Below are 27,905 nucleotides of genomic sequence, written 5' to 3'. Positions count from 1 at the left end.
ACAGGCAATCAACCAACTTCAGTAAATAAATATACTTCAAAATTCCAGGAATACAAATCTTTTACTACTTTACTTGGGGCCTCTTCTTACTTCCTTGGGTTCAGAACTTCATGTCTCTAACATTTCAACTGGCAACTCTAGAAAAAAATGTTTTACTCAGAAGAATATACGATCCACATGAGGAAAAAAAAAATTGCTGAACTTTAACAAACTGTATTTTAAAATCTTCCTCCCTGACTTTATTAATTCAAAGGTAACTGCAGTTTAGAGATATGAGATAATAAAAAATATCAGAAGCAAACTTTAGAATGTTAAGTAATAACAGATTCCACTACACTAATATTATTGGATTCACTGATAAACAAAACAAGCCAATGTACTATTAAAAAACTAATAGTTGTAACCATGATTAAACAAGATTGCAGTCAAGATGAATATTTTCAACCCAATACCTGTACATCTTGATTTAGCTTTCTGTATTAGCATCATCTGCTTCTTGGCAAACTTGATAAGATCTTCCTTGGGCAATGTTTCCAGCTGGAAGAGGCAGTGATGTTACCAGTTTGCGAGAATTCATGTTTCTACTATACCACAAAAAAGAAACATAAAGTCTGCCTAAAAATAAAAAACATCCTACTGAATAGATCTTTATGCCAATCAACCACCACATTTTTTAAGATTAGCAAATGCAAGTTTCACTCAATAACTATTAGCTCGGCAACTACTATGAAATGTAGAGAAAATCGCACGTATCCTCCTACGTTACAGATATCCTTGTTCCAGGTTAAGACACTTTTTAGATCTTGATTAATTGCAAAATTAGGGAACTGGGACTAATTCTACGTAAAGTTCCTTAGATCTGTAAAATTGCTTCGTCCTATTCAAGGCTGAAAGGAGTCTCTGGCCACATGAAAACACGTAAGCCTAATTACAGCAATAAGATGAATCAGGGTGCGTTTAGGCTTTACCTAAAAATCAGGGAAAGTTCCTTAACCCCTGCGGGCTCAGTTTTCTTAGGCGTAAAGCTGGGACAACCACATCATCTCACGGTTTACCGTGAAACTTCAATGCAGCCGAGTGTTTGGGCGAGTGTCTCAAAGTCAGCTTGAAACAATAAACCTCGGCGGCAAGTCCCCAACTCCTGGGCGCCCGTTCAGGGCCCCAGCGGTGACCTGTGCTCACATCAGCGGAGGCGCCGGCAGAGCCGAGCCCGCGACGCCCACCCACCGCTCGGACCTCACAAACCAGACGGCTTCGTCTAACGTTGGGAAACTGCGGAATCTCTCAGCAGCGCTGAGCGGGGCGGCCAGGAGACGAACTCAGGCTTCACACCAGGGAGCTCCGAGAGGAGGGACTAAACGCGCGACCGCGACAGCTCAGGCCGAGAGCCCGGAGGAAAGCTGTCCCCCAGGGAGCCCCCTCCCCTCCCGGCAGGACCCCGCCGCTCCGGCGTCTCTTCACCTTGGATTTCCCGGTCCCAGGAGCGGCCGGCGAGGCCACCCCATCGTGAACAGGCTCCTGCAAAACACAACGAAAGCCAGCAGGTCACATGCGGCTGTGCGGACCCCGGCGGGCGGGGAGGGCAGGCGGGGAGGGGCGGTGGTCCCTCGGCCCCCGGGATCACGCGTTACCTCCATGGCCACCCGCTGCCCGCACTTCCGCCCGCCGCCTCCCACGGAGCCCCGCCGCGGGTCAAAGGTCGCGCTTCTCCGCCGGCCCCGCCCCCGCGTCTCCAAGGCCGCGGCCCGGCGGCGCTTCCGCTTCCGCCTCGGGAGGTGGCTCCCCGCGCGCTCCGCCTCGACCCCGGGCCGGCCCGCGATGGGGCGGGGCGTGGAGGGGCGGGCCCGTGGGCGGGGCCCGGCGCGCCACCAGGGCAGTGGGGGCCCCGGCCCCTCCTGGGAGGGTCGGGCGTCGGGGGACTGCGCACGCTCAGGCGGCCGCCCTAGTCTCCTGTCCCATCTCCTGTTCCCTCTCCTGTCCCTCACCTGTCCTATCTCCTGTCCTTCTCCTGTGCCCTCAGCTGTCCCCTCAGCCCCCCTCAGTTCCCCCAGACGCCCTTAGCCTCGGAACGGGCGCGTGGCTGTGCCCTGCGGCTGCAGGTGGCCGAGGGGACGAGGCGCAGCTGTTCCTGAGGCGAGTGGGTGACCGCAGAGCAGGAGCGCTGTCCCGCCTGGCAGCCTGGACGCCGGCCTTCCTCCTGGACGGTGAGTAGTCCCGGCGCCCAGCACCGCTCCGGGTGGACAGGCGGGTTGGGGACCTGTGCTGACACCTGCCTTTCGTGGCCGGTAACTCTTTGGGCGGGACTGAGGAAACAGGCCCGATTGTGGGGACGCTGGCCGGGGGAGGGAGGCGGCCTGGGGACCCCCGCCCGGTGGGGACGGGCGGCGCCAGGATGGTCCTGGGCGAAGACGTGCTGCCGCAGCCGGTGCCTCCCCTCCGTTCCGTGAGCCACCAGCTTGGCACTGGCTGTCACTTGTCACTTGTAACGCCCTGATGCAGGTGGGATGAAGTTCGCCAGATTGTGGAAAGGATCCCCCTGCAGTGAGCTGGCTTCGGAAAATGCCCGTAAATCTGGACACTGGGCGGGGTTGTAAAATGAGTGACTTTCCTCGGGACTAGAAAAATAGTCTCAGACAGCTTTTTGGAAAAATCACGAGTAATTCCTGAAAGCCACCAAAGTTCTCAATGTTTACGTGGCAGTGAATACCGTTAAGGAAGAGTGACTAAATGCGTTGGCAGGTCGTGTTGGTGAAACTCGAGACTTTGAGCACCTTTTGGAGAAAAAGAGGACTTCCTGTTGCCCCCTCTCCATGTAGTCCATTGCCTTGTATATATACATGCATTGCACTGCATGAAGACTTAATTGCATCTATGAATTAATTGATACAGAAACCAATCAGCAGGACAGAACCTAAGATCACTGGTCATTCTCTTCTGGGTTTTGAGGCAGCTTAGAACTGAGACTACAGGGATTTTGTTGTATCTATTAACATCAAGGACGTTATAGCATTTGTTTTCCCTTCCAGTATGGGATCCAGGCTAGAATCAGGTTTTGCATTTAATTGTCACATCTCCTTAGGCTTCTTTAATCTGGAACATTTCCACAGCCTTTCTTTGTCTTTTATAAAATGGACCAAAATTTTGGTCAAATTTTGGACATTTTTGACATTTTATAAAACAAAACCAAAACCCCCCCCCCCCCAAACAACCGAACTCATAGATACAGAGAAGAGATTGGTGTGGCAGAGGCAGGGTGTGGGAGTGGGCAAAATGGGTGAAGGGGGTCGAAAAGTACAAACTCTGATTTATGAAGCAAATAAGTCCGGGGGATGTTGTGCGCAGCATGGTGACTACAGTTAATAATACTCTACTGTATACTTGAAAGCTGCTAAGAGAGTCGATCTTAAAAGTTCTCATCACAAGAAAAAAATGATGGATATTTACTAGACTTATTGTGATGATCATTTCGCAATACATACAAATATCAAATCATTATATTGTACACCTGAAACTAACGTTATATGTCAATTATATCTCAATAAAAAAAGGAATAAGAAATTTGGCATTTTTGAAGTCCTCCCCACCTTTTATTTTATTTTTTCAATTAACGTACAGTAATATTTTCTTTTGGCATACAGTTCTTTGAATTTTAATACATGTACAGACTCTTGTAATCACTGGCGTAATCAGTCCACAGAATAGTTTCATTACCCTCATCCTCCTCCATCGTGGCCGACACGCCTCCCGTCCCTAATCTCTGACAACCATCATCTATTCTTCATCACTATCACTTTGTCATTCATGAATGTCGTATAAATGGAAACAAACCTTTTGAGACAGGCTTCTTTTCCTCAGCAAAATGCCTTTGAGATTCGTTCAGGTTGTCTCATTTGTCAATAATTTGTCCCCTTTCATCGCTAACTGATATTCATTGTACGGATGTGCCATTATTTATCCATTCACCAACTGCAGGACATTTGGGTTCGTTTCGAGTGTTGGGGTAATTGTGAATAGAGCCACTGTAAACATTCACGTACAGAGTTTTGTGTGGACCTAAGTTTTTATTTCTCTAGGGTAGAGACCTAGGAGGGGAAATTGCTGGCTTCTATGGTAAGTATATGTTTAACTTTTTAAGGAACTGCCAACTGTTCTTCCTGATCATTACCCAGCCAGTGGCAGAGGGCATCTTTCTGGGGATAGCCACATTTCGTGACCACCTGCCTTGGTAAGGTGTGCAGACCAGGATGTGAGGGAAGCAGTCAAGCCCTTTTTGAGTTGATTTTTACAGAGGCCATTTCAATGCTTAACAATATCAAATGCCTGCGGAAGGCAGGGAGCATGGGAGCTCCATGGAATACCCCCCGGTCAGCCATTGTCGAGCTGCTTTTTTGGTAAAAGGCATGCTACGTTCAGGTTGCAAACTCTGCAAAACCAAACACACGACAAATTCTAGTTTCAGGGACTGCAGCGGTGTGACTGCAGTTGGCTGACTGGACTGAAACAGCAGCACCAAAACCTGAAAAAGTGTCATCGGTGATGAGGCTCCACCAATAGAACGCCTGGGAGGGGTCGGAGGTCAGTCTGCCAGGAGAGGCCAGAGCAGCTCTGGACAGGAGTCACCAGTCCGGAACCCAGTGGCAGCCTCTGCAGAGACGGAGCCCTTCACTTTGTGCCTTTTCTGTGACGGCGGCTGCGTTGTCACATCTGATGTGATGGTGGATCCGGGCAGCAGGATGGTAGCAACCAGGGCAGCGCGTGCCGAACTAGCAGTTTAGTTCCCGTGTGTCCCATCAGAGAAGGGTCCTTTCTGTGGATGTCCACATGAGGGCCCCGGAAAGTGCAGTCAGCAGTCATCATTTGTTTCCACAGTTCACAGCCCCAAGGGGGGCGTCTTCAATGCTACTCTAGTTTTCATAATGGCAGACCCGGTAGCTAGGTCACTGGCAAAGCCCAGGGGTCAGTAAGCATAGAGCAAGGTTCACCAAGGCAGGCATTGGCCAGAGCCCTGAGAGGGGCCTGGGATCAAGCCTCTGGGTGGAGGGGCCGTGTCCGCTTTTGGTGTTGCAGGGCTGGCACTGCAGTCCAGTGCAAATCAGTGAGCTTTTGCTTAGTCAAAGCAGGCTCAGCGTTTAGGGGCGTCTGTGAATTGAGGGCTCCAATGAGCCAGTGCAATGACTCACCTGGCTCAGCGGGGGGCAAAGCTTTCCCTGGAGAGGTAGCTGCTGCTTTTGCAGGTAGGGCCCAGATGCCTGCGTGGCCAGGCCGCCGCTCTTGAATCCACCATTTGCACTTGACAGGCAAGGTTTTGTGAGTCGAACCACCCCAAAATGGTAGTATCAGGCTGGAGGTTCACAAGACCTACCTGGGTCAGTCACCCAGTTTTGACAGGGGCTCCCGAGAAGCTGATGGCTGCTCTTCAGGGGGGACGCGGCCGGCAGCCATCCCGGGAGGCACCGAGTGCAAACCCCCAGGGGCACTTGCAGGTGGGGCTCCTCCCTTCCCCAGGGGCTCTGTCAGCGGTCATCAGTCACAGAGACTTCTGGCTCAAACTGCTTACTGGGTGTGCAGAGCCACCAGAGTAGCTAGCGTGCCACAGCTTGCTGGACACCTTCAGGGGAAGCCTGTTGTTCTGCACGACGCTCAAATGGTAGCAGTTTATGGGCTAGCCAACGTAAAGGACCAAGAAAAACATCCCCAGTACCCCTAGTAAGGCTTTTGGCCTCTATGGTGGTGATGGTGAGGGTAGGGCAGAGAGCAAGCAGTCTGGAGCCATAGTTCCAGAAGCTTTACTTGTTGTCAGGCCCCTCACTGGGGAGGCTGCCTGTTAGGAGGGTGTGGTGAGTCCCCCTTCAGGGCCATTGAAATGGGGACTCCTAACCTGCCAGCTGAGAGCCGTCATCTCTGTCGGGGTGCTCTGGATGTAAGACGCATCGCCACAAAATCCCCTGCCCCTACACACACACACACACACACACACACACACACACGCACACACGCGCACACACACACACACACACACAGGTAGCAAATGGCAAAGGGGTTTGTCCCACTCCCCCTTTTTACAGGAGGCTCTTTCTTACGGGGACGATCCCCTCTGGCACTCGGGACGGAGAAGCACAGACGTATGACATGTCAGTTCCCACATAACATTCAGACGTAAGGACAGTAGGACATTGAATCAACCGAAAGCGCCCCTCCCGTAGGGTCCCTTTGGCTTCCTTTCTCCTGGTGAACCCTGTCCAGACCCCGCCAGGAGAATGTGGGCGCTCCTGCCTTACCAGGGCCCGGGGAGGATGGTGACTTGGGTGTCTTTACCTAACAGAGTTGTAGAAACTTGAGCCCCTCGCTCTTGGTGTTCCTGAGCATGTTCGTGTGGATGCGTACGGACTCATATCCATCTTGGAGGGAGCGAGACCGCTGCCCATACCCTAATCATCTTTCTTTTCAAGGATCTGGGTAGAGGGGACAGATGTGGAGGGAGGGATCCGGGAAGCAGAGGGACAGAGCAGCTCCATGTCAGTAAACAAGGCTTTATATTAATTACACTTTATTTAAGCAGGGAGGTGGCTGCTCAGGGCTTAACCAAGTGAACTTCTGATTTTTCGATCCATGGAAAGCTCTACATCCTCGTTGCTGACACCATTTGTTTCAGCTCCCCAGTGTCTTTGAAAAGATAGTCCAGATCAAAGACCGTAATTGCCGCTGCCTGAAAGATGCTCAGAAATGTGAGAAATCCAAGGAGAACTGCCTCTCAATACCTTGTATCTTGTGAACTCACTTTTTTGTTTTATGAGGCTTTTTGTACGTTTTTCCTCTGGATTTTTCACATAGACAATCATGTCATCTAAGAAGAGGGAGAGTTTTATTTCTTCCTTTCCAAAAGTATGCGTTGTATGTATTATTTCTTTCCCCGCCGCATAGGCTGAGGCCCCCAGTGCTATGTTGAAAGGGGTGTGAGTGCACATTCTTGCCATGATCTGGTCTAAGAGCAGCGGTGTTCAGTCTTTGACCGTTAGGTATCATGGTAAATGTAGGTTTTGTGTGGATGCCCTCTATCAACCCTCTGCACCTGCAGTTAAAAAACAACAAATCTGTTTTCACAGTACCACTGTGTCTTTATTATGAAAATTAAATGTAGGTCTGGTGAAATTAAAAGGATTTGCCTCAGTCCACTACCCTTATTCTTGTCATGTTCCCTTCGTCCCACTTCTCCCACTATCTGTTGATTTAATTTGGTACACCTTTCAGTAAACTCAACAAGGCAACAGCAGGCAAACCCCTTCTCCCAAAGATTTGGTTGTTGTGTGCTGGATCTCCAGATGCAATTACTTTTCGCAAACAAGTGACCTTTGCTTGGTATCCAAATTTTACTTTTAGTGGGACTTCCCTGGTGGTCCAGTGGTTAAGGCTCTGTGCTCCCAATGCAGGGGGCATGGGTTCGATCCCTGATCGGGGACTAAGATCGTATACACACGGTGCGGCCAAAACAAACAAAGCCAAATTTTACTCTTGGTAAGCCTTACATCCCTTTATGAAAACTGAAAAAATCATGTTAAAATCTCAGAAGAAGTATAGTCCTATCCGTTAGATAATTATCTTTAATCCATTGAATTCTGCAGATATCTCAGCGCACCTTGTTTACAGCCCTTAAGGACTTCTTGTTTCTATTTGCATGAAATAAAACCAGACACAGAGACCTTTGTCAAGCTGAAGGAATTTATAAGAAATCACACCTATAGTCTCATTTCTTTAACAACTGCATGTTGAGTTTTGGGTCTGATCATTTCAGATTATCTATTATTATAGGACTGAATTTGAGTAGGGTTCAAAATAAGGGGACTGCTGTGTTTAGATGGATTCACCGCTAACGTGTCAGAAGGACAGTGTCCTCACGAAGCGCTCCTGCTACTTTTGAATGTGGTGTTTTTTAGCATCATCTGAAGACCCAGACACGGAGGAGGCACATGATCCAGGCAAGGGTCTGTTAGGTAAAGTTTGGTCCCTTTCTGCCTATTTCCAGATAACTGACAAAGAAACTAAGCATGGGTAATTCAAGCACAAGAGAAGGTTCCAGGCACCGTGGTCGTTAGGCAGGGTGGCTCTTCTGGGCTAAGACTGCAGGTCCAAAGCAGTGGTGCGCTAGGTTGTCTCCGAACTCCACTGGCCAATAGAGGGGGCAAGGAGGTCAGCCTGGCACTTCCCATTGGCTCAGAGACTGAGGAGGACATCCTGCAGCTGGTGGTTAATTGGGTTGGGCTAGAACAGGAAAACATGGGGGCTACTGCTGTGTAGTGGTTCATTCGGTCCACACACATTAACAGAGCATCTTCTGTGCACCAAGCATTCTGCTAGGCACTGGGTGGGGGAACTACAGCTGTAACTAAGACAGAAAAAGTCTCCCTGCTGAACTAGTGGTAGAGACACACCATAAGCAGTGAAACCATTAATTTAATAGATAAACGAGTTATGTAGAAAATAAAGCAATGTTATATAACAGGGTCTGTTTTATTTTCATTTTAATTTAAAAAAATTTATTTTATTTTCTAACGGTAATTGTATATATTTAAGGTGTACATGATTTGATATGCATAAACATAGCAGAGTGATTACTACAGTCAGGTAATTAACACATCTCCACATACACTTACAATTTTTGTGTGTGTGATGAGAGTATCTGAAATCTACTCTCTTAGCAATCTCCAGTATTCAGTCATATTAACTATAGTCGTCATGCTGTGCACCAAATCTCTAGACTTATCCTACATGACCGCAACTTTGTACCCTTTGACCAGTATCTCCAAGTTTCCCCCTCCTCCAGCCCCTGGTTGCCACAGCTCTGCTCTCTGCCTCTACATATTTGACTTTTAAACTTATTTTTAATTTTTAAAAAATTTGTGAATAACAGTTTATTATTTTCATTTAGACAATATTTCAGTGTAATAGTCTAAACATTTAACAATGTAATTATTTATTTTAAAAGCAATATAGACAAATTATTTATGTAAACCCACGGCTGTAGACTTGAAAATACCCAGATGTTTTTCTTTTTCTTTTTTTTAAGTTTTATTATTTTTTAAAAAATAAATTTATTAATTAATTAATTATTTATTTTTGGCTGTATTGGGTCTTCGTTGCTGCGCACGGGCTTTCTTTAGTTGTGGTGAGTGGGGGCTTCTCATTGCGGTGGCTTCTCTTGCTGCGGAGCATGGGCTCTAGGCGCGCGGGCTTCGGTAGTTCTGGCATACGGGCTCAGTAGTTGTGGCTCGCAGGCTCTAGAGCGCAGGCTCAGTAGTTGTGGCGCACGGGCTTAGTTGCTCCGCGGCATGTGGGATCTTCCCGGACCAGGGCTCGAACCCGTGTCACCTGCATTGTCAGGCGGATTCTTAACCACTGTACCACCAGGGAAGCCCTCTTTTTACTTTTTTTAATTGAAGTATAGTTGACATACAATATTATATTAATATTCAAGTGTTCAACGTAGTGATTTGACATTTATATTCATTAAGGATTGATCACCACAATAAGTCTAGTAACCATCTGTTACCATATAAAATTATTGCAGTGCTATGGACTATATTCCCTATGCTGTACATTACATTCTGTACCTGTGAGTCAGTTTCTGTTTTGTTTTGTTTGTTTGTTTTGTTTTTTAGATTCCACATGTAAGTGTAATGATATGGTATTTGTCTTTGATTATTTCACTTAGTGTAAAATCCTCTAGGTCCATCCATGTTGTCACAAATGACAAGGTTGCATTTTTTATGTCTGAGTAATATTCCATTGTATATATGTACCACATCTCATTTATCCATTCATCTATCAATGGACATTTAGGTTGTTTCCATGTCTTGGCTATTGTAAATGTGCTGCTGTGAACATTGGGGTGCATGGATCTTTCCAAATTTTAGATAATTTAAATAGCCACACGCAGCTAGTAGCTAACACAGCACAGCTATAGATGATAGCTGTTCCAGGGACTACTTAGAATATAAAAAGTTAGCTTTTTAGATTTCCTTAACTGATATAGTATTTAAGTTACTTATTTTTGAGCATATTGTTTGCCATTTGGTGTGCAATGAAGTATCTAGCAATGTCCCTATCTTGGAGAAAAAATAAACAAATGAAAATTTAAATATGCACAAAAGAGACAATATAGACATCCAAGAGAGAGCGTGATATACTTTAATCTTAATCACAGAAGAATTATGCTAAGTGTAAAGGACTTCAGAAGAGCAGCTGGTCCCTTCAGGTTGCAGTATCTGTAGGAAGATGGGAGACCTGTGCTGGTTATTGGACTTGTTGTCTATGTTTTGGATGGGTAGGAAGGAAGGAAAGGAAATGTCAGGAGGAGGTGGGGTGAAAGTGAAACTCATCGTCTGGGAACCTGTGAGATGTGCTCGGGCCCAGCGCGGGGACTCGTCGCTGAGGCAAGGAGGGTGGTTGGCAGAATGAAATCCAGCTGGAAGGTGGTTTGGAAGGTCAGTCAACCGTGTCATATGGTTGTAGCTGCCTTTGAATTGATGGCTAAAAAGCTTGGGATTTATCTTCTAGGCAGTGAACATTCAGAATCATTGAAGGATTCTGAGCTAAAGAGAAATGTAATGAGTCTTGTTGTGGGAAAACAAGCTTGGCAGATGTATGATGAACAGAGAAATGAGTTAGGTAGCTTATAGGCAAGAGGGAGACGCTTCTGAACCAGGGGGATGGCTGTAGAGATGAGACTTCCTGGAAGTAAAACCGACGGATGTTGCTGATGGATTAGAACAGGATTGCAGAGGCGCTGGAGGGAGGGAGGTTAAGATGGGAGACCGGGATGGTTTGCAGCGCGGCTGGGCTGAGGGGGGTGAGTCCCGTTAAATGTAGAGGCTGCGGCGAGAGGCTGGGGTGGATGCACTGGAGTGAATTAGAAACAGAGTCACCTGATGGTTACTTGCCTACCAAGAAATTGCTAGAAATAACTGTTTACACAATTTAGTGCTGCATTTAAAAATTGGCTTGAACTTAATCTGTAAATTTTATTGTGCTTTTGTGTGATGACCGAAGCATTTTTAATACGTTAACAAGCGCACGATCTGTGGAAAACTGACATGTGATGCTAATTAGCAATGAGGCCATGGTTTTCACGCTGCCACCCTGCCCACCCTCCACCTTGCCCTGACCTCTGATAGCCCTGTCACTTTTTTTAGGGTGAACAAAAGCAAACACAAGGAGCACTAGTCTGACCACCTGAATCCAGTATCACGTGGTCAGGGTAATCAGCTTTCACACCGATGGACTCTGGTTCTTTTTCTTCCTTACGAGAATCGGAAGTGGGAAGTTAGAGTGGTGTCTGCCATCTTCTTCTCGTGATCTTCATCAAATCTCTCGTTCTGGGCCACAGTGAAGTGATTCTTCCAATCTCCCACGGCCCCTGAAACAGACGTGGGGTGGTGGGTGTCAGTACCGTGGGGGGATTTGGATTTCTCTGTTCTCCCGCTTCTGTGTGAGGATTTCTACTCCGCGTCAGGGAGGGACAGAGTTGGGCAAACATTTCTCTGGCTGGCCTGGCAGCGTCTCCTCCTGGAAGGGGGAGGAATCGCCTGTCTGGCTTGTGGGTCGGGAGGTGGCACGGCCACGTGAACAGCAGGTCTGAGGAGCTCTCTTTTCTTTCGCTCCTGCCCGTCACAGCACGCTCGGTGCTTGTGCCTGTGGCTGGCATCCTGCAGGCAGACCAGGCAGGGCCTGCTTCTGGAAGGACTCAACGTGCGGTTTTGAAAAAGGAGGGAAGAAAAAGAAGATTCCCCTCCAGTTCTCCAAGTGCAATCCCTGTTACCTTTCCCAGACTGCTTTTTCTCCATAGTACTTACTAGCAACTATCATCCTGAATTTTCATGTGTTTTGTTCACTGCTCTGAACATTGCCCAGAACAGTGCCTGGCACATAGTAGCCACTCCAGTCAGTAAGTATTTTGGAGTGAATGGACCTCTCTGATAGCTTAGAGCCCTCTGTAAAGTGGATTCTTTGCTCCATCTGACTTAATTCTGTATATTTTCACCTTATCAGCCAGAACTCCAGAAGGAAGGTGAAGATAAAGGGTTGGACTTAGACACCAAACCTCACTCTCCAGTTGTGGCTGAACATTGATTTCATTTCATCTGTGGTTTCTTAAATAATTCTTTTCCCAGAACCAATTATTTTTGATCTTATTTTTCTTATCTATAGAAAAGAAACTCCCCAAAGACTCTGAAATATTGGACAGTTCCTTTAAGATTATGGTGAAAAGGAAACATAAAAACCTTTTCTCATGAATGGAGAAATAGAGTGGTTCATGAATTCAGCTGGAATCGACGTGTAGTTTGCCATTGGGTTCTGCTTCATGACGTCAAATGAACTGTAATGGACAATTTTATCCAGAACTTTATCGTCTAGGCTCTTTCCAATAAATTCTGCCAGCTTCTGAATTTCATGCTTTGGGTTCTATGATCAGAGTCAAAAGAAAAGACTTGACATAAGATAATTTATATCAATAAATAATAGTTTTAAAAGACTGTTGGAAGGAATGCTAGTAATCAGTAACATGTCATGAATTAAAATTTTAAAAAATCGTGTCTCACAAATGCTCAGCTTTTCAGAAATGACTCATTTTGATGTGGTGACTGTATCAATTGGAGTCATTACGCTCTTCTTGTTCTAACATGGAAGCGTCAACTGAGCGTGTCGCTGAGACACTCCCCACACAGTGACATGCAGCACGTGGGGCGCGTGCCACAGAGGGATGTGTCCAGAGTCGGGCCCAAATGTCCTGCTCTAGCCCGTCCAGCTACACGCCCCGCGGGGACAGCCACTGGACTGATGCTGAGAGCAGGTGTTGCGGCAGCGTCGGGGACCCGGCCACAGCGGCCCATCTCCTGCTTCTCATGTGGACAGAAGTGGCCCCAGACCTTCCCAGTGGTGCCGGTGAGGGGGGCACGAGGGTGGGAGGGACTTCTTTGTACCCAAGAGGCCCCGTGGCAGTAGCTGCAGCGCCCAGCTGGTCCGGGTGCTTCGGTGTCTCTGAGAAGGTTTCAGCCCCATTGGCGCCACTGTTTCCTCCTCAGAGGGACGCGGCCCAGGGGCACTGTGGTGTGGGAAGGCCCCTGTGTCCGGGAGGAGTGGTGCGTTGCCGGTGGGGGCGTTTATCCCCGCCACTGTGTCTCCTGCTTTAAAATGGGCTCCTGCTTTGAAGCTTGGATGTCAAAAGTGCTGAATTTAGTTGGCCTCACACAGACTAGGAATCAGCAAGAGTGCTGAGAACGGCGTGCTCTGAGTGACCACAGGCAGGTGACAACCCAGAGCATGATCGCAGAAACATGTAAGAGGGCGCTGGGGACCCTGAGCTTAGACTGCCCATTTCGGTGAAGTCTCTTCCTGGCATTCATAATGCATTAGGATCTACCCCAGGGATCTATCCACCGTTCCCAGGGACACATCCTCCTTTGACACTGCTCTGACGATATGTGGGCAAGCGTCACCTACATGGACTTTCCCTGATCTTAGCTTAGTAGCATCTGATATCATGGCCCCTGTTTGTCACATCCAGTCATAAAAGAGCAAACCCTTTCTTATAACCCCTGCTATAATATTCCTTAGTTGAGTGTCTATATCTGGAATCCTGTGATGAGACAGCTCTTGAACTGCAGCAGTACGTGTATGTGTATGTGACCAGAGTCTCCTTTTGTATGCCCTCCTGTTGTTTAGTTTTTCGGTGCTCTCTGTGGTGTCTCCACACTTTTGTACCAAGTAAACACAAGGGAGAGAATTTTATACTGATACCTGTATGGGTTGTCCTGCTAGCCCTTGAATCATGGTTCTGAGCATCCTAGAAATGTAATCCTAGAAACTTACCTGTTTAAAAAAACCATACAGAACAGATCAGTGGTTGCCAGAGGTGGGAGGTGAAGTGGGTGAAGGGGGTCAAAATGTTCAGAATTCCAGTTGTAAGATAAATAAGTCATAGGATGTAGTGTACGTCATGGTGATTATAACTAATCACACTGTATTGTATAATTGATAACATTGTATCGTACAGTAAAATAACACTGTACCGAGAATAGATCTTAAAAGTTCTCACCACAAGAAAGAAAATTTTTGTCACTATGTGTGGTGACAGATGTTAACCAGACTGATTATGGAGATAATTTCTCAGTACATACAAATATCAAATCATTATCCTGTACACCTGAAACGAATATAATGTTACATGTCAGTTGTATCTCAATAAAAAACATAGAAAAATGATGCTGTGTTTTTTACTCTTCAGATATTTTGTAGACACAGCTGGATAAAGCCCAGTAGTGATGGAACCTAAGGGAAATGCAGCTAAACTAATGTGCACAGGAATCCCCGAGGAATCTTTTAAAACTGCACGTCTGACCTAGCAGGCCTGGCATGGGCTCTGAGAGGCCATGCAGCTGTCTGTGACGTACCTTTTGAAAACCAGGCTTTCAGTTATAAATTCGAGAACAGAGACTGTAATTCTGTATAGATCCCTGTATTCAGTGGAGTCACAGAAATGACTGGGTAGATGACCATTTACAATATACTCTCATGACACCACCTCATTTAGTCGTTATAACAGCTCTTGGAGTGCATATTACTATCTCCTTTCTGCATGTAAGGAAACTAAATTCCTAGATGCTAAGCATCTTCACAAAGAATAATTGCCAGCAGGCAGTAAAGCCAGAACTGGGATTCAGGAATTTTGACTCTAAACCATTAGTGTTTCCCACTGCACCATAATTTCTTAAACTGTTTCTTGAAACTATGACGTTCCTCAAGTACTAATAAAAAAAACCAAAATATGCTAGATTTTTTCCCCCTTCTAAACGGAATTTAAAAATCCACATACAAGGAGAAAAAAAGGCATCCCTCATTTTGCCATCCTCTGCCTATAAGGAAAAGGTGTCCCAGAGCCCAGAGCTCCAGGAAGCTCAGGTGAGACTGTGTGATACAGAAACTCATGACGTCCCAGGTGTGGTTTGATGTGTGGACAGCTGCAGCTGGTGAAATGTAGCGTCTTCTGTGCCCTGTTTCAATCCGTGAGTCCCTGATGGGGTCCGCACATTATGACTGAAATGTTTTACGGTCAGAGGGGAACACGTTAGGCGGCCCTGCTCCTTACCCTCTTCATGTCCTCGTAGAAGAGGTAGAGGATGCGGTGCTCGTCCTTGGCGTCCCACCATCCCTTCACGTGGTCGTACCAGGAGCCCCAGCACACTGCAGGGCGGGATCAGAAATAGGGCAGTGAGTCGCAGAAACCCAGCTGACAAGCACCCCCCTGGGAGGAGAATCCTGAAGAGAGGGAGAAGGTCACATTGGTGATTCCCTCACCGTAAAGAAGGCAGAGCCCCTGCTGTTCTAAGGAAATGATGACTTCTTTGTAGAGTATTTGAGGATTTTGAGAAAGGATGGGAACAAAGCTGAGTTCTCTCACCGTTCCCAGCCAGAAAACTCTCAAAGTACTCTTCCCAGGTTCCTGGAGCAGGAAGCCCTTTATTCATCCTTTGGAAGTGGTAATAAGACACCATGCTGTCCTTGGGGTTTCTTGCTACGTAGATTATCTGGGAGCAGAGGGAGGGAGGGAAGAAGCAAAACCAGGATTAGACCAACAGTTATGTTAGGGTGGCTATATTCCATACAGATGAATTTTTCCGATGCTGCATTTCTGTGATTTGGCTTTTGTGGGAGGTGGAAAGCATTCATATTAATTTGCATATTGATGATGTGACAAGGTGGACTCTTTTTTTTTTTTTTTTTTAACAAGCGAAAGTGTTTTAAGAGGAAATTGACTGAGGACCAGTGTGAGGTCCTTCTAAGGGATCAACTCTGAATTCCTTTGGCTCTTTACCTTACAGTTTTTCTCCAGGAAGGATGGTGGCAGCAAGTGCATGGGAAGGTGCGTCTTCAGGATCCGTGGTGAGGGCATTGCATTAGCTTGTTCCAAGCCTGTAAAATTGATTTTCAATGACTGCCCATTATTTTTCTCTATTTGCTTCAGAATCTTGCTGCTTTGTTATTACTACGTTAGGAACAGTTCCAGGCCGCCTGTAACTCTCTGTGGATCTCATCTGAGAGAATACTTGCAGCCCACGAATGGGTTTTTTGGGCTAGAGCAGTTTTTAACCATAACAATAAACCAAATAAAGAAGAACCTAAAAAATTCAAACCCTTCCACCATAAAATTATCTTACCTAGGCTCATCCTCGTGGAGTGAAGTTAATTTCTAATTGGAGAATCAAAACTTAACTTACTTTTGCATAAACAGTAACTTGATTAGAAAATGTCTGGAGTTAGAACGATGGCCAGACGGTGAGAAAGGTAGTCACGGAGTCCATCGATGGTTGTTTGAATGCCTGGGATTCTGAGAGGGCTACTGGATAGTAAAAATCCCTGGTGGGCGTCTAGGCCCGGGGTCAAGTGCAGCTGTGCCGTACTCACCAGATTCCATGCCCGGGATTTTCCACTCGATGAAGGGGAATCGCTTGTGAGTAGGTGCCCGCTGGCTTCTGTCAATATCACCCTCGTTTTGTATCAAGTCCACGATCTCCTGCGTCCAGGTTGTTCCTTATTCCCCAGGAAGATGAGGAAGCACAGGCTTTATCTACTGCAGTTCTTAGAATGTGACCAAACACTTGTTAGAGCAGCTGTGTGAACTTTAAAGCCAGCTTTATAATGGAATTCAGAAACCATCCTTCTTTGTTTATATCTTGTGTTATCATAATATGGTATGATATGGATTTTTATACAAAGACTCCAATTTGGAGTGGACGTTAGATTCATAAATATGTAGTTCTTTTCTTATTCTGTACAACCATTAATTAGGATTGTTATGCTATTGAGTTAGCTGCATAGTTCCTTAGAAAGGCAGAACGAGTGTCTTTCTCACCAGCCTGTGATGTGGAGAGTCATCACGGTGTGGTCTTCAGACTCTGTTTCCCAAGTGCATAGCATGGGGTTGCTACGCAGAAGGAAGCTCTTGTTATATGTTGGCCGAATGAATGAATGATTAGGGCTTAGTCTCCATTTTCACGCTTTCCTTTATTTTACCTGAAAGGCTAAAAAGTGCATCCCCTAGGCTCCTTTGCCGCTGAGATTCTAAATGTCCTGAGATCTGATTTACATTCTGGGATTTGAGGGAAGGAGGTAGAGGTCTGATTGATAGAAGATGTGCAGAGGCCACTCCGCATTTTGCCGCCTGGAACCTCGACCCAGAGGCTGCGCCCTCACTGCCCCTGCTGCCCCCGAGAAGGGCCTCTGTCTCCTAGCTCCGGTCAGCTCCTGCGGGCCGCCCCATCCTGACCAGCGTGGGGCTGCCACCTGACCTTCGGCCTTGGCTGAAGACTACTGACCAGACACCTGACTGAGTCCGTGGCGGGAGGAGGCTGGGAGACTGAGCTCTGAGTCCTGGGTCTGGGCTGATCAACTCTGGTCACGAGACCCTTTCTCATGCTCCCAATTCAGCACTTCTAGGTCTACCAGGGGGCACAGCTTAGAAAACAAGAGAGCAACTGCAGTTTGTATCCTCGATGAGTTGGTTTCTAATATTTTCTGGCACCAACTCTTTCATTACAGGATCCAGGACCAATATTTCTTTAGCTATTGACTCAAAGGAAGTTCAAGTGTACTCGTTTTGTGTGTTTATTCTGGATTGACAGCCACGGGCTAACACTGGGGCAGGCTCTAGTGCGACTGGAGGTTCAGGGTCAGATTGTCCCCTAGCAGTCAGCGGTTCTACAGTGTGTTTGTCTCGCCTCAGTCACAGAGTATTTATTATTCTGCTAAAAATTTAGGTGTAAACCATTCCATCATCTGAGCTTGTTTCTTCTTCCCTCTGATCAATATAGCCTTTATTAGTGTACGAGTTTTGAGTGATTGACTAAATATCACCTTAGCTGGCAAGTGCTTCACTTTTTGAGTGTGTTGTTTGGATTGTACAGTCCTGCTCGCCCCTAACCCATGAAAACCCTACATGAACCGAATCTTAATGCTCACATTTGGCAGGTGGAGGAAAGATGAACGATTAAGCATTGTACTGAAATTATGGTAATAAATTAAGAGTTGTGGGTGAAATTAAGGCAGTGAGATGTGATCCCCACCAGTGGGTACTTTCAGAAATTCACATTTAGAAAATTTTAATTCTGGACAGACTTATGATGAGTAAGATCAGAAAATCAGGGCCGATATGAAACCGATGGACGGGTGAGTCCAAGGCCCCGTCTGCCCGTAGAGCCTTTTGTCAGACTGTTACAGATAAAGGCAAAGGGGGTGGAGCGTGTGTGCGTGAGTGTGTGTGTGTGCGTGCACGTGTGTGTGAGCATATAGCAGAAGTTATTGACATGGAGCTTGACTTTGCAAAGAGCAAATGTCTATGCAATCGGGGTATGAGTTGAATACTGTATTTTTGGTTTAACTGTAGATGTACACAAATAACTGCAGAGAACTCTTTTTCTCTGCTCGCCCCCGCATTTTTATGATGCAGTGGCTGAGCTCAAGTTTGTCTTGTTTCTTCAGTGACTTTGTTAAACTGACTATTGAAATAAGAAACTAGGTTTACAACGTACCACCAGGGAGGGTGGAAATTAAGAGAGTATTTCTGGGACCCTGAGCTGGGAGACTTACAAGCTCAGCATTGCAGAGCCCAAGCCCCTCCTCTTCCCTAGATCAGGCAGGGGTGCCCTGTCTGGCTCTGCTATAAGGGCCTGTGCTGGGAACAAGTAAGGCAGCAAGTCTGGCCCCTTTGTTTCGGACTGTTTGATTCACTCTCTTTCAGGGAAGTAAAAAAACAGGTACATCACAGAGAGAATTAAATTCTTAAGATGTGTAGGTCATTTTAATATTTTTTGTGTGGTTTCAGTTACTACCTGTGATTTGTCTTGGCGGTATCACTCTGCCCAGTAAACAGCTTTCCACTCAAATCCAGGTTGGTTTATTTCATTATTGATGCACCCTTCCCGCTTCTCTTCCTAAGCCTCCTCTGCGTCTCCCCCCATCCCTCCCGCCTACCTGCTTTCGGGTAGGTGGAAATGAGCAGATCATCAGGCCTGGCTTGGAAGTTCCAGATCTGATCCCAGGTGTCACAGGTGGGCGTGGGCTGCAGAATCCCCTCCACGTAGTCCACAGCCAGGCGCTCTGTGCCGTCAAATTTTAAATCCTCCATTTTGTTCAAGGCCAAGAGCGTTGGATATCAGACTTCTGCTCCAGGAGAGTGTTACTCTCAGTCAGCTCAGAGCTGCGTTCTTGGCATCGTACAGACAGGGCAGAGCTCAGACCTCAGGCCCTGCCTTGGGCTGGCAGTCGAGGGGGGAACCAGCCCATCCAGGGAGCTGGGACTCTTGTTTAGGACTTTGCACACAGCGCAAAGGCCTAAACAGCCCCAGTGGGGCTGTGATGTAGCTGCTGAGCCCTTGGCTCCTGGCTGCCATCCAGGGTCCTGTGCGCGTTCAGCCCTGCTCTTCTGTACCGTTAGCAAGAGTCAGTGCCACCTCGCTTGTAGTTCTCCTCTGTGTTCACAGAATAATTCACAGATCTCCATTAATTGTTTCTTCTGGGAATTTTAAGCTAATTAAGAAGTTGCAGGGAATCTGCCCGTGGGATTACAGGTTGCAACGCAGAATGCCTACACCGAAAGGCTGGAGGGAAGTTTCTGTGCTGCTAACAATGACAGCCTAGATTGAACCTCCCAGCACAGATGGCCGAAGGGGTCAGCGATGTTATTTTTAAGAGTAAAGTAAACGAGGCTCTAATAGGGAAGGTTCCCTTCCTGTTGTAGGCTGTTCAGTGTCCATATCAGTCGGGGTCTGTCCACAGCTAATAAAACATGTTTGTCTTGTTTGAAGCCAAGTGGATGCAAAAACTTGGGAGCTACAGAACACACACCCTCTGGCTTCTTCCTTCCTGGAGTTCACCTCCAGGCTTGTGCCACGTCCCCTGTAAGCCCCTTGTTTTCCTAAAAGCCCTGGTGCTTATTTATCCTCCTTGTGCCTTTCCTTGGAATCATTCCTGGCTCCAGCGGAGGTTTTTTTCCCTCCTATTTCCACCACAACCCTTCTCGGCTGACCACCTCGAAAACAAGACCAGACTCCCCCAGCTTTCCTGTTTCTCCTTGTGATATAATCGAGAACGCGTCTGGTCTTTGTCTCTGGTTCCCAATGCCGAGTTTCAAAAGCTCTTGGAAGTCCCTGAGTGATTGGAGCCTTTGGTTGTTCACCGCGAGTCCCTTTAGACCACACCTGAGTTTGTGCCAACGAGGTGACACCTGCTGGGCCCACAGACAGTTCCAGGGGAGGGGCCGCCACGGCAGAAGATCAAGCGCGTGATCACAGGGTTGGGCCTTTCCGTCCCATGCCCCCTCCAGGGAGAGGAGAGGGGCTTGGAGAGTGGGGTCAGCCGTGTGACCGGTGACGTGAGACCCCACGAACCCAGGACCCTGAGGCTCTGTGCAGCTTCCCGGCCGGTGAGCACAGTGAGGGGCCGGGGCAGGGGTGTGCCGTGCCCGGGCTCTAAGAGGACAGGGGATAGGGCACGGCAGCTCTGCTCCCTCTGCCCCAGACCTTGCCCCCAGCACCTCTTCCATTTGGCTGTCGTGATCTGAATCCTCTGTGATGAAACTGTAATTGGAGGTGTAGCGCTTTCAGTGAGTCCTGAAAGCACCATTATGGACGCTGTGGGGGTCATGGGGACCCTTCACACTTAGAACTGGTTGGTCAGAAGCACAGATGGTCCCCACGACTCGTGGGTGCATCTAGGGGGGTCTTGGGAAAGACTTTGCCCTTGACCTGTGGGGTCTGCGCTAACCCCCGGTGGTCAGTGTCAGCACGGAAGCGAGTTGACAGAGAACCACCCTGAGACGCCTCTCCCGCCCCCAGCTGCCCCAGATGCTGTTCCCGCCGGCAGGAGTCTCCCTTCTTGCTTAAACCGCTTCCCACCCAGACCTTCACAGCACCCCACGAGGGCCTCCGCGTGGTGCCCCTGCGGTACCTGGGAGCCCAGGGTGTGCACACTGCCCGCTCTGCAGCCCTGATGCCCCCCGCGTCCCCCCTCCTGTGTCCCCGTGCCCCCCGCAGGCGCAGGCTCCCGCCGCCGTGGCTGTCCTTCATTCCCCGGCTTCGCCCTCTGGCTCTGGCTCGCCTGCGTCTGAACCTTCAGATCTTCTTTAGCGTCCTCCCTAAACATCCCCTTTCTGGAGAGCCTTTCCCTGAACTTGGGTGCCTCCCCTTTCCTTGCTGGTGACCCCGTCCTGTCCTTTGGGGCAGCCGTCCGCACTCAGCCCCGTGTCCTTCCCTGTCCGCCGCAGCACGGAAACGGGGCTCTGCCCGTGTCCTCACCGCAGCCGGCCCTGTGGCTGGCGCCTGTGTCCTCTGCAGAAGGGAAGAGGGAAACTAACTGGAGAACTGAGGGAGTGAGGTCTGGGAGCCACCACTGTGCCGGGGTTAGGCGAGCTGGTGGCTGAGGCTGGGGGTCTGAGACGGAAGGCAGACACTGGACGCCTGCTCTGACCCCTGCACCAGCTCCCGGCAGCCGAGGGCTGTGGACGGGGTGCTGACCCACTGTGCCCCTGCACCCCGACTTTCCTCTGCAAATGGGGGTCATGAGAGCCTCTGCCTATGGAGTTGTTGTGCGAATGAAAGTGTGTTTACCGCTCAGCAACCTTATCTGTGAATAATGAGCCATGACTATGGGCCCCTCTTCCCATGTGACCTCAGGGGGATGCTTGGGCTCTCCCTGCCCCCCAGCCTCCCTGTCGGCTGTAGGGAGATGGATGGACGCTTGGGTCCAAGACTGCCAGGCGGAATTCCTGGCCCTCACATGCATTTTAAAAGACTTAGAAAAATTATCTATGGCTTTTCAGAGAAATTTCCTTCTATGGTCTATAGTTCTGTGTGCCAGCAGAGTAGAGAGCTGGGGAGCTTAGCAACATCTTGGCAGTTTTGTTTAGTCCATTGTGTGCTGGGGATGGAGGGCTGGGAGACAGCGAGAAAATGCCCCCCGTCCCCAAGGAGGACTGGCTGAGGTTGAAATAGACCTGGGGATAGTTGAAGATTTCAAATAACCTGAAAAATTTTCATGACTGCACGGATGGTTCCTATTCTCATTTAATATTTTTCCCCAATAACATCAATAACTTTCTCACAAGTTCAGGAAAATTAAATAAAGCGTTGTACTTAGTTATTTTAAAATTCACGTGGTGCTAAGTCTACATCTGGTAAGCATTGCTTTGGAATTCCAAATCTCTGGGGTTGGATTGAAGCTGCCCCGTGTAGACTTTCTAGTCACTCAATCCCTTCTGAGCCGTTTTAGCCTCACGGGATTAATATAAGAATTGAGGCATGTAAGTCATTCTGCGGTGTTGGCACCAGAGGTAAAGTCACTGCCCTTTCTCTCCTAAGTCTTCCTGGTTCCTCTTTTCCACTGTTTTCCTCCGTGTGTGGGGAGGAGACCCCCTCCTGCCCTCTCTGGATGTCCCAGGTGCAAACCAGGGGCTTGTCTAGGCCTCAAATGTGATCCCTTTGAAAAAATTACAAAGGGGCTTTCTAACCTGCTTTTCTTAGGAAAAGTCAGAATGCAGGTCATTTTTCTTAAACAGTTTCTTGTTTGTATGTTTTTACAGAAGGAGCAGGTCTAAAACATATTTTGGTTCAGCAAACTGTTTTAAAAGACAACTATTGGGAAGTGAGCTAAGCTCGTACTGAATAAAATTGAACTGAAATTGTCTTTATTCCTTGAATCAGTCTTTCGCTTATTGGGCTTTTTATAAATTCCTCAGTTGTTATCCAATCCTTGAGACCAAATCAGGAGGAAGGAGGAGGAACCAGGACCACGGTCAGTAAGACCAGAACCACATCCAGACTGTGTGGGGTCAGGGCACATCTGGGGTCATCCACAGCCCATCCCACCTTCTGATTCGGTGGCCTTCTGGCCACACCGCTGCAGGGCTCGGTTCTGGGAGCTGAGGAGGGAGAAAACCAAAGTCAGAGGAAGTGTATTAGTTAGTACTTGCCGCTTCAGTCAACTGCAGAGATTGGGTTGGTTCTGAACTCTTAGTGAAGTGAAGTAAGGATGCACGAAACCTTCAATCTCAGATCATTCCTTAAAACAAACCCCCAAGAATCTTCACATTCTCGGAAGAATAAAAAGCTGGTCAAAATACAGAACATCCAGTTATATTTGAATTTCAGGTAAACGACGAATGAATTTTTAGAATGAGCCTGTCCCATGCAATATTTGGGACATACTTATACTTACAAAAATCATCTGCTGTTCTGTATTTTATCTGGAAACTCTATGTGGGCGGGAGGTTGCTAGCTCAGTCTAACTTCACAACAGCAAAGCTCTGGAGGCTTAATGAGTGGGATGAGAAATACAGGGGACCGGAAAGCCCTTTGGACTCTCGCGAGCCGAGCAGCCTCGTGGCTCCCCGCTGGTTCGTGGGCAGATGTGTGTTGTCTGCACTTTCCAGTTATTTGCGTCCTTGCAGCTTGCTGCTTGGGGCTGGACGTCTGTCAGCTTGTTTTGTGGCGGTGGTACTGCTTTGAGGGTGACTGCGGGTGAGGAGATGACATATAAAATCTTCAATGTGATCAGAGCCGTGAGTTAACAGCAACTGGCCTGAGACGAGTGTCTGGGATGAGACCCTGACCTCTCCTTCCCAGTTTTGGGGGGTTGGGGGGCAGGGAGGGATGGGGGCACATGGGACCCCAAGACACTGCTGTTTTGTGAAATGCTGACTTCCTTGTATCCCTATCAAGCATATTCCCCAAACCCAGCTTTTCTCTCAAATGAAGGAGAGAAGAAGTGTTTTGGCATCAAAGGAGGAGCCCTGGAGCTCCCAGCATCAGTGAAGGGAGAGCACAAGAGCTGACCTGTCGGGGCGGCCACGTCTCTGAAGGGGAGGGACCCTCTCTCTGGAGCAGTTTGGGGACCACAGGGAGGCAGCTGCTCTGGCCGGGTCAGTGCTCCCCGGGGCGCAGGCAGTTTCCCTTCTCTGTGAAGTGGCCGCTCCGCCTCTTCCCTCCGAGCAGCCTTGGGGAGCGGAGTGTCCCCTTTCTCTCCCCCTCCTCACTCACCTGATGACAAGCACACAGGTGCTTTCTCTTTTCCTGATCTGATGCTTATTGCTGTAGGGAAACAGAAGGTTCACAAAGAATAGCCAGGGCAGGGGGATATATGGATCTGGGACATTTACTGGTCTGTGTTTCCTGACTTCCCAGCTGAGTCTCTGCAGACCTTCACGTGTCTCCTGGGCTAGGGCTTAGCTGCTTTCAGACACCAGATGCTCAAGACGAGGCAGTGGTCAGCGCTGAGGAAGGGGAGGAAGGACGGAGACCAAGGGCGACAGAGACTCCGCCCGTCCAGGCAGAGACCCCAGAGATGAGGAGGGGAGCGGGGACCCCCGTGTGCTGAGGGCCTTCTGCGGGTGGGGTCTTGCAGCCGCCACGGAGGAAAGACCCAGCCTCTGCTCTCAGGGGCGGGGGCGGGTCAGTCCGGCGCAGAGACAGATGTGTAAGCAAGCAGTTAGAAGGTGGGACGGTATTTGCTTGAGTGCGAGTGTGGACAGAGTGTTCCAGAGCATTGGAGAGGAGCCTGAAGTCAGCCTGCAGTCAGGAGCGCTCTTCCAGGAGAGACAGGACTTTGAAAGCAAGGCTTGAAGGATGCAGGGGTGGCCAAGTGGGTAAGAGAAGGCAGAGGGTTTCTGGTAGAGGGGCCAGTGTGTGCAAGAGCAGGGGAGAGGGGGTGTGCGGAGGGCTGGAGGGTGGGGGGGAGCGTGGGAGGCAGAAGAGGCAAGGCCAAGTCTTGGGAGACCTGAGAGGCAGCAAGGAGCCCGAGTTAGAAACCTTGCAGAAGGGGCGGCATCGAGGAACTTGCGAAACGGCAGCAGGTGTCACAGGCAGCGTGTGCAGAAGTCCTTGGATGGAGGGGCTCGTGTCCTGCGTTGACGGGTTGGGATGCGGAGGCTCAGAGGGTGAAGAAAGGGCCTGACTTCAGAGAGTCCGTGGAGAAGCGAGCCCCCACGCTCCCCCCACAGGGTCCACGGTCTGCAGGGGGGGGGGTGTGGGGCAGGCGATTCCCAAGCACCTGTGCCCCCTGCAGAGCACATCTGCTGATGGGTGGTCAGGCGTGGGGCTGAGTGTTCACTGCCCCCAGCAAGACCAGCCAAGTCCTAGAGCCCTGGCCCTGCTGTCGGCACCCGGTGCCCTGGTGCAGACAGCGAGGTGCCTTTGAAGTGAAGCTCGGAATTGACGTGTGAACGCCCAGCTCTCGGGAGTGTCTGCTCAGAGGGAATGATTTATTTGAGGAGGGGCTGTGTAGCTTGTGTATCAGCAGAGGCGCTGCTGGGAACAACACGAAAGCCTTTGCAAAACGTGGCCGCAAAAACTCTCCGAAGGTGGAAGAGTTAGTTGAAGTCACACACACTATCCGATATTATAAACAGCTGCTCCACCCACGCTGCAGCCAAAGCAGCAGGCATTCTGGTCCCTGGGGAGGTGTGTGAGCATTTTGTCATTGACGAAACCAGGCCCCGTACAGCACGAGGGATGTGCCCAAGCCAAAGACCGCCTTGGAGCTCACCCTTCCCTCGGTCCCCAAAGTTCGGAATCGTGGACCGTTAGCAAGAACTCTCTGGCTGATAATTATTGGCTCAGCTCTCAAACCACGCGGAGCTTTATTGAATGAAAATACAATACTGAATGTGAGTGTAAAACATCTAGACAGACTTTAAACTTGTAGACCAGCCTAGGAAAGCCTTCTGTGCTCTTGCAAGGAAAGGAATGCTAAAATAAGTTGCTAATATCACTACTCTTGCGAATGAAAATATTAATCTCATGCTAAAAATATTGTTTCCTTAATTTTTTTATCAGAACTAAGTAACAGAATCAATGAAATTTGTTCTACTCTTTTCAGTTTTCCCACTAGTTACAAGAACAGAGTCCCTCGGTATCCTGGGGATTGGTTCCAGGACCCCCGCAGATACCAAAATCCACAGATGCTCAGGTGCCTTATGTAAAATGGGACAGTACAATAGGCCCTCTGTATCCAGGGTTTCTGCACCTGCGGACTTAACCAACTGTTGAACGTGTAAGTACAGGCACACATCCTTTTATTGTGCTTCGCTTTATTGCACTTTGCAGATATTACATTTTTTACAGATTGAAGGTTTGTGGCAACTCTGCAATGAGCAAGTCTATCAGCTCCATTTTCCCAACAGCATTTGCTCACTTCTCTGCGTCAGGTTTTGGTAATTCTCGCAATATTTCAATCTTTTTCATTATTATTATATTTGTTATGGTGATCACGGATCACCATAACAGATGTTACTCTTGTAAAGGTTTTGGGGGGCCATTAACTGCACCCATATAAGACGGTGAGCTTAATCAATAATGTTGTGTGAATTCAAAGCCCACCGACTGCTGTTCCCCCATCTCCCTCTCTCTCCTCAGGCCCCTCCCTGTTCCCCGACACACAGCAATATTGAAATTAGGCCAGTTAATAACCCTACAATGGCTCTAAGTGTTCAAGTGAAAGGAAGACTCACACATCTCTCACTTTAAATCAAAAGCTAGAAAAAATTAAGCTTAGTGAGGAAGGCATGTCGAAAGCTGAGACAGGCTGAAAGCTAGGGTTCTTGCACCAGTCAGCCAGGTTGTGAATGCAAAGGAAAAGTTCTTCAAGGAAATTAAAAGTGCTACTTCGGTGAACACAGGAATGATAAGAATGCAAAATAGCCTTCTTGCTGATTGCAGAAAGTCTCGGTGTCTGGATAGAAGATCACACCAGCCACCACATTCCCTTAAGCCAAAGTCTAATCCAGAGCAAGGCCCTGACTCTCTTCAATTCTGTGAAGGCTGAGAGGTGAGGAAGCTGCAGGAGAAAAGTCTGAAGCCAGCCGAGGTTGGTTCATGAGGTTTCAGGAAAGAAGCCGCCTCCATAACATAAAAGAGCGAGAGGAAGCAGCAAGTGCGATGGAGAAGCTGCAGCAAGTTACCCAGAAGATCCAGCTAAGAGAATTCATGCAGCTACACTGAACAACAGATTTTCAATGCAGATGAAACAGCCTCCTATTGGAAGATGCCGTCTAGGACTTTCACAGCTAAAGAAGTCAATGCCTGGCTTCAAAGCTTCAAAGGACAGGCTGATTCTCTTGTTAGGAGCTAATGCAGCTGGTGACTTTGCTCACTTACCATTCCGAACATCCTAGGGCCCTTTAGAATTATGCTAAATCTACTCTGCCTGTGCTCTGTAAATGGAACAACAAAGCCTGGATAACAGCACATCTGTTTACAACATGATTTACTGAATATTTTAAGCCCAGCGTTGAGACCTACTGCTCAGAAAAAAAAGATTCCTTTCAAAATATTACTGCTCGTTGACAATGCACCTGGTCATCCCAGAGCTCTGATGGAGATGGACAATGAGATTAATGTTGTCTTCAGGCTGCTAACACAGCATCCATTCTGCAGCCCATGGATCAAGGAGGAATTTCGGCTTTCAAGTCTTATTATTTAAGAAATACACTTCATAAGGCTATAGCTGCCAGAGACAGTGATTCCTCTGATGGATCTGGGCAAAGTCAATTGAAAACCTTCTGGAAAGGATTCATCATTCCGGATGCCATTAAGAACATTTGTGATTCATGGGAAGAGGTCAAATATTAACATTAATAGGAGTTTGGAAGAATTTGATTCCAACCCTCATGAACGACATTGAGGGGCTCAATACCTCAGTGAAAGAAGTAACCTGCAGATGTGGTGGAAATAGCAAGAGAGCTAGAATTAGAAGTGGAGCCTGCAGATGTGACTGAATTGCTGCAATCTCATGAGAAAACTCTAACGGATGAGGGGTTGCTTCTCATGGATGAACAGAGAAAGTGGTTTCCTGAGATGGAACCTCCT

The 27,905-nt window shown here is 48.2% G+C and overlaps 2 protein-coding genes across 4 annotated transcripts in view; both read right to left on the bottom strand.

The window, feature by feature from the left end:
• GCC2 (GRIP and coiled-coil domain containing 2) overlaps positions 1-1,681 on the bottom strand; it is a 38,150-nt gene extending 36,469 nt beyond the window's left edge. For 2 of the 3 annotated variants that reach the window (XM_061168821.1, XM_061168823.1), the window contains exons 1-3: positions 1,632-1,681; positions 1,462-1,518; positions 453-537 (exon numbers count right to left, since the gene is read on the bottom strand). In XM_061168821.1, the coding sequence (XP_061024804.1) occupies positions 453-537; positions 1,462-1,518; positions 1,632-1,637 (148 nt within the window). In that variant the 5' untranslated portion in view covers positions 1,638-1,681. Of the gene's footprint in view, positions 1-452; positions 538-1,461; positions 1,519-1,631 lie in introns of those variants that run through there. The other variant, XM_061168822.1, reaches the window with a different exon arrangement.
• A 9,477-nt stretch (positions 1,682-11,158) lies between these two features.
• LOC133104725 (sulfotransferase 1C4) lies at positions 11,159-19,306 on the bottom strand. The gene is made up of 7 exons (XM_061210499.1): positions 19,021-19,306; positions 16,456-16,581; positions 15,866-15,963; positions 15,452-15,578; positions 15,140-15,234; positions 12,276-12,456; positions 11,159-11,410 (listed from the first exon to the last, which is right to left on the bottom strand). Exons 1-7 carry the CDS (start codon positions 19,172-19,174, stop codon positions 11,295-11,297), a joined length of 897 nt encoding a protein of 298 aa, XP_061066482.1. The 5' UTR covers positions 19,175-19,306; the 3' UTR covers positions 11,159-11,294.
• Positions 19,307-27,905: the final 8,599 nt, after the last annotated feature.

Source organism: Eubalaena glacialis, chromosome 14 (genome assembly GCF_028564815.1).
Source record: "Eubalaena glacialis isolate mEubGla1 chromosome 14, mEubGla1.1.hap2.+ XY, whole genome shotgun sequence".
NCBI lineage: Eukaryota > Metazoa > Chordata > Mammalia > Artiodactyla > Balaenidae > Eubalaena > Eubalaena glacialis.
Note: the sequence above shows the minus strand (reverse complement) of the source record. Positions and strands in the feature narration are given on the sequence as shown.

Bases quoted from the DNA above. Each gene is read 5' to 3' on its own strand.
- LOC133104725 (XM_061210499.1), bottom strand. From the start codon at position 19,174: ATGGAGGATTTAAAATTTGACGGCACAGAGCGCCTGGCTGTGGACTAC. The intron at 15,235-15,451 runs GTGAGAGAACTC...CCCGCCCTGCAG, and splicing joins GAGTTTTCTGGCTGGGAACG to TGTGCTGGGGCTCCTGGTAC. The intron at 11,411-12,275 runs GTTTTTATGTTT...CGTCTGTTTCAG, and splicing joins TTCTCCATTCATGAGAAAAG to GGGCCGTGGGAGATTGGAAG.